The sequence below is a fragment of the Electrophorus electricus genome, chromosome 15 (assembly GCF_041902795.1).
Source record: "Electrophorus electricus isolate QZ-2024a chromosome 15, ASM4190279v1, whole genome shotgun sequence".
In the NCBI taxonomy this organism is placed as follows: domain Eukaryota; kingdom Metazoa; phylum Chordata; class Actinopteri; order Gymnotiformes; family Gymnotidae; genus Electrophorus; species Electrophorus electricus.
The window spans coordinates 18,882,501-18,893,415 of NC_137511.1; the positions used below are offsets into that span (position 1 = coordinate 18,882,501).

At 42.3% G+C, this 10,915-nt stretch overlaps 1 protein-coding gene across 1 annotated transcript; it reads right to left on the reverse strand.

Annotated features, from left to right (window-relative positions):
* Window positions 1-1,569: 1,569 nt before the first annotated feature.
* On the reverse strand, window positions 1,570-9,338 carry rundc3ab (RUN domain containing 3Ab). The gene is made up of 11 exons (XM_027009172.3): window positions 9,011-9,338; window positions 7,250-7,365; window positions 6,982-7,109; window positions 6,380-6,465; window positions 6,044-6,133; window positions 5,745-5,825; window positions 4,670-4,835; window positions 4,271-4,428; window positions 3,985-4,104; window positions 3,412-3,518; window positions 1,570-3,235 (listed from the first exon to the last, which is right to left on the reverse strand). The coding sequence occupies exons 1-11, from the start codon at window positions 9,088-9,090 to the stop codon at window positions 3,093-3,095; spliced, it is 1,275 nt and encodes a 424-aa protein (XP_026864973.2). The 5' UTR covers window positions 9,091-9,338; the 3' UTR covers window positions 1,570-3,092.
* Window positions 9,339-10,915: the final 1,577 nt, after the last annotated feature.

The following is a 10,915-nucleotide window of genomic DNA, read 5'->3' on the forward strand; positions in this document are numbered from 1 at the left end:
CCATTTTACATTATATGAATTAATATTTATATGACTTGAATTTATATGAAAATAAGTCCATCCATGTATGTTTTTTTCTCTTTTCACATTAAATTGGAATGACTGACTTACCCATGTATAAAGTGCAAGAAAATAACTTTTAATTGTTTTGTCAATTTAATACATTCACTTTCTTTTATATCCACTATTAAAAGAATACAGGTGTTTATTTAGATAGGGCATTGGGTGTATCTCTGTAGTCAGCTCCCTGTGGGTGGTTTCCTGCTGTATGCATTGTGTAAGATAACTGCTCGTACTTTGCTGCAGTTCGGGTTAGCCTGGGGTGGAGTGTCCATGAGATAGATATATGAACCGGAGCATGAAATTCTGATGAATAGGGCTGATCAGAACTGTTGTTCAGTGAGAATTATGAATACATATTTATAATATTACTACAGTTTTTAATAGAGTATCATGCATAGGAAGTTCACAGGATAAGCGTATGTACTGGTCCTTAGAGCCTCCAGAATCCAGTCATGGAGATTCTGCAGGGCTCATAGACAGACACTCACATCTTTAGAGACCAATGCACTAACTGCCCAGTCTTGGCACTGACATTAGCATATTGCCTTATCAAGACCCACATAAAATACTGGGCAGATTGTGCTTGTTATCAAAGAACATTAACACCCTCAGTTTCTCCTCCACAAGAAGAGATAAACCAAAGGTAAGAGCAGAGCATCACCTTCATCACAGCGTTATTAAGGCCTCGACTTCCTGTTTTCTGAACATATTCTGAACCCCTCAGGATCCATTTAACATCCAGACACTTTCTGTGTGGAGCACTTTCTACTGTGAAACTCTAAATTAACAAACGACTCTAACCTTTGACCTATAATGGACACTGATTATTTATTTGACCTCCAGGCCACAGTCTTTGCAGCTCCAGATACACCCATACCACAGAGGGCCAACAGTGGCAAAAGCTTTTTGCTTTCTAGGAAGCTGCACACGAGCCACAAGAGCTGCTAAGGCCAGTTCAGCAGAGGACACAATACTTACACAGGAGGAACAAAAACCTGTTCTTTGTTCTTTGCTGTTCTCGTGCTTCTTTTCTTGCTTGTCTTCCATCTCTTCACTGATGGTGTCTTGTTCATCATTGGCCTCTTTTTGCCTGTTAGACTGCCTGTGTGGGTAGGCCTGGCACGCATATGGCAAAATATGGCACCTGCCAAGGCTAAAGGTGCTGATCCACAATGCCTCTTCGAGTAGGCACCAGAGAGGCTCTGGCAAGAGTTAACTGCAGCTGTGGCCTGGCGCCTTTTTACTGCTGTGGTTTCTTACGTGTTTGTGTAAACAGACACTGTCGCCATGGTCACTGCACCTTATTTCAATGCCCTGCTAGTACGTGACTGAGGTGTGCTGTCTAAATAACTGTCCTTCAGAGAGTTGCTTATCAGGATGGAACAAATAAGACCACTCCTCAGTAACAAATTTGCACTGCTCTGGTGAATGAAAGGGGAGAATGGAGAGGTGAGTGAGTGTTGAAATGTGAGACAATGTCCAACTTCAACAACAATAAAAAAGGGACAAAGAGGAGGCAGTTTTATTGCAATTTAGAATAACGAACAGCATAGTGCATTCCAATGCAGTAATAAATACCAGACTTTTAGTAGAAATGAAAACCTGTAAGTACATATTAAAATTAATAAATGCTAAGAATTCCAACTGTTTTGTGTGTGTGGCATGACCCTTTCTCTCACTCACGCACATACTATTAATTAGAAATCTTTATATTTGAAGTGAAAGTTATTTTAAAAACTCATCACCTTATCCAGTTTCATTTATTCAGTTTCCAAATACATGTGATTACCCCCATAACTATCTTTCCCGTTACCATGACATCTCTGCTTTAGTGTTCATATGGGTGTTATAACAGTTTCTGTCTGATCAAGGCTGAGTACACAGGAGGCATCCAGTAAAGATGCTACCATAAGGAGACAAACTGGACAAACTAATGACAAAGATGTCAAACACATGGTATACTGGTATGAAGATAGATAGATAGATAGATAGATAGATAGATAGATAGATAGATAGATAGATAGATAGATAGATAGATAGATAGATAGATAGATAGATAGATAGATAGATAGATAGATAGATAGATAGATAGATAGATAGATAGACAGATTTCATTTTTTTATGAGGCCATTTGGCACCTCTGTGACATTACAACACAGGCCACTGCTCTGTGCATCTTTTGGCAGTTGAATTCTCTCATATCCAGCATCTTCAACCGTGTATGTGGGGACAGATTTAAAGTCACGTCTTCCTATTTATATTACCACTCTCAAATGGACAGTAAAGCCCTACGAGAGGACAGGCCACACAGGGTGGGGGGTCCCCCAGCACTACACAAGCTCCGAGGCCAAGCATGCATGCAGTTTAGAGAAGAGTTGCGCTGAGGTTGTGAGACTGCTGGATTGTGAACCACTCCATCACAGGGGGTGTGAAATGAGTTGCTTAGGAATACAGACACTGACTATTATGTAAGAGTGTGTGTGTGTGTGTCTGTGTCTGTTCCTGTCATGCATGTACACTGTACCGTGTTTTGTATGTGTATGAACTTTATGTAAATGCATATGTCTGTATGACTGCATTTTCAATTCTTAAAGGAAAGTAGGTCCCAAGGTGAAGAGAAGCATGAAGCTCTCCAGGGGAGTTGAGTCGCTGAGTGCATAGTCCACAGACAGGGTCATAGTCTACAATCCATGTCCATCATGAGTACCACATAGGGCTACCAAACAGCAAAGACATTCAGAGACACGCAGGGACTGAGACACACTGCCAGCATCACCACGGTGCTGGACACAAAAACGTTCACTTGTCCAGAAATAAAGAAAGCTTTAGCCACTCTTCGGCATGTAGCCCTCTCTCCAAACACACATCACAGATGGTGAAAGAGGACACTTCTGTTTAGCAGACTGAGACAGGGAACATTACTGCTAGATGGTGCTTAGTCATGGAGTCTTTGGATGTATCTGCTGATAAAACACATTTCTGCATGTGCGTGCATGTGAGCGTGAGTGAGATGGGGTTTTTGGCGCCCCCTAGCTGGGAGTGAGAGCAGGACTCGGCTCTGCACTAATGTTTACCAGGCACTCTGTGGATCTCAGGCTGGGTAAAGATTTACAGCTGGGCAAAGAGGCCAGTGAGCCACAGAGACCCAACATGGAGGGAGTGTAGTCTTTACCTGAGAAGAAGGACAACGCAGGGGAATGGGGAAAACAAACCAGGGAGAAAGAGTAAACATTCAAAAAGTTACACACTTAAAAGTAAACCATTCACAGCAGTTGAAGAGCAGATGTCCTGTTTATCTGTGATTGATCTGTGAACACAATGTCACTCCAATCAGCTGTGAGGCTGTACCTGCTGCGCACCAAGGCTGGCAATTACTCTTCTTCCTCTCGGCTTTCTGGGAATTGGAGTCCAAGCCAACGTGTGCCGAGAGAGGCTCAGGGCTCAGTAAACTTCTGCTGTGGGTTTTTATAGAAAGAGTGCAGAACACTACATCAAATTAACAAATGATGTTAGCTAGGGACTGAAGCATTTAGGAAATAGCTGGTAGCTGTGAAACTTTCAAGAGCGAGTCTCACAGTTAATGAGTTAGCTAGGTACATTTTAATTCTTTAATGGAACTTAAAGAAAATTTATAAAAGCATACTTTTTTATCAAAACATCCTATAATCAGAAACCTTTCCAAGGAAATTATTTGATTGTTTTTGTCAAACACCCTGCTACATCGTCATGGTGCTGACCGTCATGTAACTGATAAATAGAGCACTGGTGTATCAAATGACAATTTTCCTGCACACAAAGCTGTTCTCAAACCCAGGGGACATTTTACAGAGAATCACCATTATCAGAAGAAAGTTCAGGCCTAATATTTCTGTAGGAAACTACAGGATGAACTAACAGACAGCAGTGTTCTTTCTCCGTCACCTGCGGTAGTGTTTCCTCTCCTCCTGGTTGTTGTAAGTATGAAGTGATGGCCACTGGTTAACAAGGGGGATTGACATATCCTTAGACAGGGGGTGGGGCTCACCAGGAATCAGACTTGTCCTGAGACACACACACACACACACACACACACACACACACAAAACCACACACATGTACACAAACACAGATAAACTGATGATATACAGTGAGTGAAGAGTGGGTTGTTCCTGTAGTTTGAGGGTAATGCCCTCCAGTTCTGTGTGTGTGTGTGTGTGTTTGTACTCACAGTTGTTCCTGTAGTTCGAGGATAATGCCCTCCAGTTCTCTTTTCTCCTGTTGACTCTCTAGCTGGAGCTCCTCCAGTCTAGCATTCAGTCTCTTATTCTCAGTCTCCAAGTTCTTCAGCTGGGACTCCCTGAGCCTCACCAGCTCCTCCAGATACCCCTATACACACACACACACACACACAGAAACACACACAGAAACACACAGTCCTCAACATGTCACAAAATTTCAGTGTAGTCATAGCGATTTCCCTTGTTAAGACTTCAGTGTAGTCACAGCAATTTTCCAACTACAGCAGTATGTAGTTCAATGGAAATAATGTATTTGTTGAGAATAGGGTAATTCTCGATCTGTAATTTTATGTAGATATCAGATCAGTTCAGTGTATAGATATGCCAACCTTCTGGGCGTTGACAATCTTGAACCTCTGTTCCATCTTGCGACATTTGCTGCTCCAGCTCTCCTCGTCTGTTACTAGTGGGAGGTAGGGATGTTCTGGAACGCTGTCATCACTGTTGCTGCTATCCACACTGCAGCAGTCATCATCGTCACTCAGGTAGTCATAGCTACACACCACCCAACAACAGCATTACTGCTGAGCTCCCAGCAACAAAGCACAGCAGAGATTGGAGTGTCATAGCAAGTGGGCCCCACAGCAACAGTATATGTCAGTATAGGGACAAGTAGTCATAGCAACAAGTCAGATCGGAACCCCCCCCCCCAATCAATGTACGCTGCAGTAGGATCTGCTTCTTGCATACATTACACTTGTCTCATGCCCCGCTTTTTTTTTTAGCTCCAAATCTGAAGGTCTGATGAGGTTGTGTGGAATACAAGTGTCCCACACACACTCTTATTAAATGACCATACTGGCCACGCCAGGAGTGTTGAGAAGCACAGGATGGCTGTCTGCAGGGTTGGCAGTCTGCATGGGGTAGCAATCTGCTTTGGTTGATTATGCCCAGCTAGGCAGCAGCTCAGCAGAGGCTTGGAAGACTGAGACATCTGGGGGCACCAGATCAAACAACAGCACCATAACGGACAGCAGCGCAGCCTCTCCAGGAAGGAAACCCACACAGCTCTCTAATCACCAGCTCCAACCGAAGGGAAACAGGCAACAATACAGCGGTCTGACACGCTGCCAGTGTGCAGAGCATTATGGTGGGGCCACATTCTGGAGCCTGTTTTCCTGATATTCTTTACAAATTGAGCAGGTCGACGTTAAATCAACACACATTTTTAATGTTAATTTTACATACAGTGAGTGAAAAATAGGACTATCAACTCTCTCGTGCACTGTTTGATATGTATATGACAAAGCAATTTCGTAAGTCTCTCTGCATAAGAGTGTTTGCCAAATGCCGAAAAAGTAAATGTAAATATTAATATGATGATATATAGAAATATGAATTTGCTGGCAAACGAAGAAGAGCAGATACAAAACGAATCTTCCACAACGAGACAAGGCTCCTCACCTCTGGGTGAACTTCAGATACGGAGTGTAGTCAATCACAGCTTCAGCTTTACCATCCAGAGCTTCTCCCTTCAGACAGAAACTGGGGACACACGAAACACCTCCTCTCAGGATGCACGGAACACCTCCTCTCAGGACCTCGGACCAGTTTGACCTATCAAAATCCCTCCCCCACTGTACCAGGACTGTTCTAGACCCTTATATCTTTACATCTCCTCTTCCATTCACTCCCCAGCCATACACGCATGCATACATGCACCCACACATGCATGCGCACACATACGCTGTTTTTTATCTTACCTGAAGTCAATCGCTCCAAGTCCAATCAGCATACCGGTCAGCACAGTGGCCTCCTCTCGTAACATGATAGCCCCTTCCTCATAGAACCTCCTGCGCACACACGCGCGCGCGCGCGCACACACACACACACACACAAAGACATAAATGCCCAATGAACCAATTGAACACACAACATTTCACATATTAGCAGGCCAGTAAAGATATGTTTGTCTGGAAATTATCCCTTAGGTTAGTTAGCTCATAAGAACTGGACCACAGCGTTACATGTATGCAATTCCATGTGTGTTGTTCTACATGCGTGCTTTTCCACACGTGTGCATTCAGTGGAGCTCTGACCTGGTGGTGCGGCTGTCTCTCAACGCTGTGGCAACGTATTCCGACAGTCGCTTCTCCATCAGTGCCACCCGTATCCATGCTCTACCCTGCACACACCCACACCCACACACAATTAATCTTTTAAGCACCTTATATACAATTCTCACAAGTGCTTCGGTGCTTACAAAGAATCAGACAGTTAAAACAACATTAAAACATGAACAGATGGTTTCTGGGATGCAGATTGCCTAATCCCACACCAAACTGCAGTGGCAGTGGTGAATCAACACTGGAAATTATTTTTAATCTACACTTAGTCTTAATCTGAGTTTGTCAAATTTACCCTCAATGCAATGCAGTGTGACCTATGCAAAAGAACAAACAATTTATTTTTGGATTACCTCGGAGCATTTCCACAAAGGAAATAATGAATGCATGTTGGGTAACAGATGTGGTGTGTATTGCGGAAATACAGCATCTCAAACTGTCATTAAGAGCTATTAAAACAAATGTACATCTCCGTCTCCATGGCCACGGCCTGACAACTGACTCACAAACCCGATTCATCGTATAGATTATGCAATAGAAAGTCTTGCCCCTTCCAGCAGGGCAGCACTGCCCACCTTTGCCCTGGACGTGCTGATGTTCTCCATGTTCTCTATGCTTCCCACACAGTTGTTCTGCACCTTGCTGCACGCCAGACGTATGAAGTCCCAGAAGCTGCGCTGACCATCAAACCAGCTGCCTGAGCCTGTCTCACAGGAGCACCGAATACGGGGACAAATCGTTCAGATTTTAAGCAAGAAAAGAGAAATAGAAGGAATGTTTTTGCCTCGCTCATTCCTTCCTGAGCTGATGACAGAGGCGGTGTCTTTCACCGATGTTATTTACCTTTGAAGCGATGGCTAAGGATGTGCTCGAGGATAGCGGCGAAATTGATGAACTCCTCCGATGAATCATCTATGGGCTCGGCTGTGTACTTCTCCAACAGTGTTTTCACTGAAAACCTGGCATGCAAACAGCGCATCAAACTCATAACCAACCAGTCAGTTCCACCATACCTGTGCCAGGCAGGCACAGTCAAGGTGTCAAGAGTGCCGATCTGTATCCAAAATGTTTCTAATAAATTAGTCAACACATCAGATGAACCCACAGCATGAGGAAAAAGAATCTGTGGGGCAGAGACACAGTGGCAGAAGTGGTAGAATGTGGTAGAAGGAAATTCTCCCCATTTACTCAACGCTACTACAAGCATTTCCTCTTCTGAGGTAGGTAATGTATATGTATAGGTATTTAGATGTGGTGGCAACAGCACACTATGGGCAAAAAGGGATCAGATAGGAGCAAGATTTTCAGATAGAGCAAATTACTTGTAATGTAATAATGTAATGGAATATGCAGTTGTATCATACTCAGAAATGAAGACCTAAAGTCCACCTCACAAAATAAGCGCTGTGTGTGTTTGTGCGAGTTTGTGTGTGTGAAAGAGAGAGAGAGAGAGAGAGAGAGAGAGAGAGAGAGAGAGAGAGAGAGAGAGAGCAGATGCAGTAAGGCAAAGTCATGCTTGCTATTCCAGCCAATGGCAGAGCCAGGAGACATAAGGAGCAGTGACATCACCATGGCTTATTCTATGGGCAACAATGCTCCCTTCACCAGTAAAGCCAGCTCATCTCTAAGCAGTACAAACAGGACAATAAGCCAGCTATGCGTTACAGCCAAGCACCCAGATGTCAAATGGGTCCCTCAAAAAGACAACCAACCCTTTAGGAGGCCTAAAACCAGTTTGTGATATTCATCCATGATTTACAACTCAGAGTCTATTTTATACCAGTGTACTGTTTGCAATCTCAAAGTATATTAAATTAGTAATTAGTAAATTGCCACATTATTTTTCTGCAGATGTTAGAGCTGTTAGCCTATCCTAAATGCAGAACCAAAAAAAAAAAGGATACATTTTCTTAGAATAAGGAATCACTAAAAACAAGGATTCCAAATAAAAATTAAAACAAAATAAATAACAAAAAACTCAAAAGCACAGTAGCATATTCCCTCTCAGAGAACCAAAGGGCATCGGCTCCCGTGGTACCCGCAAATCGCACGTCCTTGCCGGAGAAGGTTGTCGTCATAGCAACGACATCATCCGGGAACACATTTAAATCACACGTCTCGTGACACGTTCCCAAAAAGGCTCTCCTTGAGCAATCACGTGCATCTGCGACCAAGACCGACCAGCCTGACATGTCCTAGCTAGTTATCGTATCGAAGATGACTTTAATGTACAGTTAGTCTGAGGTCTAAATCAAACGTAACTATGGGCTACGTTATTACAGGCTAATCGATAGTCTATCACTGTTGTTTGTTAGTAAATGAATAAAAATTTAAAGAATCAGAATATAGCACCTAATTAAACCCACTTACAGGATCCCAAATACGATGTAGACCAGGCGGTGCACTCCAGTGAGGTTTAACCCCTGATTTCAATAGGCCCACTGGCTTCATAGGCCGGTACAACTCGTCCCTGTGCATTGTAATAAAACTGACTATCCACGCGAATTCTTAAAGCCAAAAAGCGCGATTCCTTTTACATCTCTAGGCTAGCGGGCGTAGCATCACCTCGCCGTTTTGAAGTGCTGGGCTACCCTGTGAACGCACCTGCAAACGGTGATTAGGTTTCTCCTTTCAACGGCGACGCTCCTGGAGCACCCCCTCTTCGACTGCACGCCCATAGCCATCGCGGACGGCACGCAGCTCTACTCCATTCAGGAGCGGCAGCACCGCGGAACCCCTCCCTTGGGGAGACCCACACGGCTGCGATTTTATACGCGGAGACAGCGAGTGCAGTAGAGCGCCATGTTCTAAAGCAGTCTGTGCAAAGCAGCTGACATGCAAATGAAAAACAATATTTTAAAAGTAATTGTCGTGTTTCCTGCTTGTGGCGGGCTACCTTTCTCGACCCCTAATTCTTGCTCCGGGGGGGGGGCGTCTCAGCTCCGCCTCGCTCGTGACATCGGTATGATCTCACCATTCATCATCATTCCCGTTTAACGAGGCGGTAAAACGTCATTTTGCATGATGAAAATTAAACAATTGGATAAATATTAGGCAGAAATTCCTAATGATATGCATTTTATAATCAAATATATCAAAACGGTGTTCCTAGAAATATAGAAATAACCATAGAGCCAAATGAATAAAAATATAGAGTTAAGCTCGATAAAAAGGAGATTATTATAAAACAGATATAAATAAATTAATATTTCCTGATTTCTACTTGTATGTGGCGAGGGGGTTGTCTTAATATTTGCTTACTTTGTAATTAGGTATATAGAATGGTCCACGCTAGTCTACATATACTGTTTCTTTATCCTTAGCCATGTATCTAAGTTTAATTTAACAAAGAAAATCATTCGTTTTCTAGCCATGGTTTCCAGTTTCTGTAATAACTAGTAATCTAAGATCTTCTGAGCGCTATTAGGCAAAAAAAAATAAAAATAATAATAATAATAATATATATATATATATATATATATATATATATATATATATATATATATATATATATATATATATATATATATATATATATATGAAGAATACGAGAATGAAGCTTACAAGATTAATTTATCTGCACTTTTTGTTAACGATCTGCATAATACAAAAGACTAATTAATGTAAGGATGAGCAGAAGAAGAATCAAGTATTCGCAAGACCGCAGGCCACTGATATTCAGATCTCAGTCCTCAAGGTGCAGGTCCTATAGGTTTTCCGCCCTCCCTTTATCTTGAAGTCGGCAAAATGGGTAACCAGTTACATGAATCATTTCATCAACTACAAGGGATTAAAAAATCCATAAATGGGATTTGGATTCGTGGTCCAGATTTGAATACAAGTTCCGTAGACCAATGGACAAAACTGAGACATTTCTAGTGCTAGTCACTAGAGGGCGCACTGCTCAACTTTTAATTGCTGAGTAGTTTAGAATTAGTGAATAGTGTTTTAGGCTTCGTGTTGAACTTGAAGTTAAACAGCGTCTGAGCAGTTAATATTGCGCAGTGTCATCTTTTGCCTTGGTTCCTCTCAAGATTCCTTCCTCATGCTCTAGGGAGTTTTTCCTTGCCACTGTCACCCTTGGCTTGCTCACTGGGGGCTTGGACTTGGACATTTGTAAAAGCTGCTTTTTGACAACATCTGTTGTGAAAAGCCCTATAGAAATACATTTTGATTTTGATTTGTAATTATTATTATTTTTTTAATATGAGAACATTTAGATCCATTAAAAAATCAATTCCCCTAAAACAATATCGCCACCCTGCCGGTGCTGAGCAGCATTGGCTCTTCATGGGCTCTTCATCGGCTCCCCATCGGCTCTTTATCAGGTCTTCATCTTCAGATCTTGAGTTAAGTCTTACTAATGCACAGTCTTAACAAAATTAACAATAAAAACAAACTAAAAACAAAATTAAGCAGAATTAAACATGAAAAAAGTCAAATTAAAGCTGTTACAAATTTGAAAAAATCCTAAATAGATATGTAGTTTGTATTTATATATGACATGAA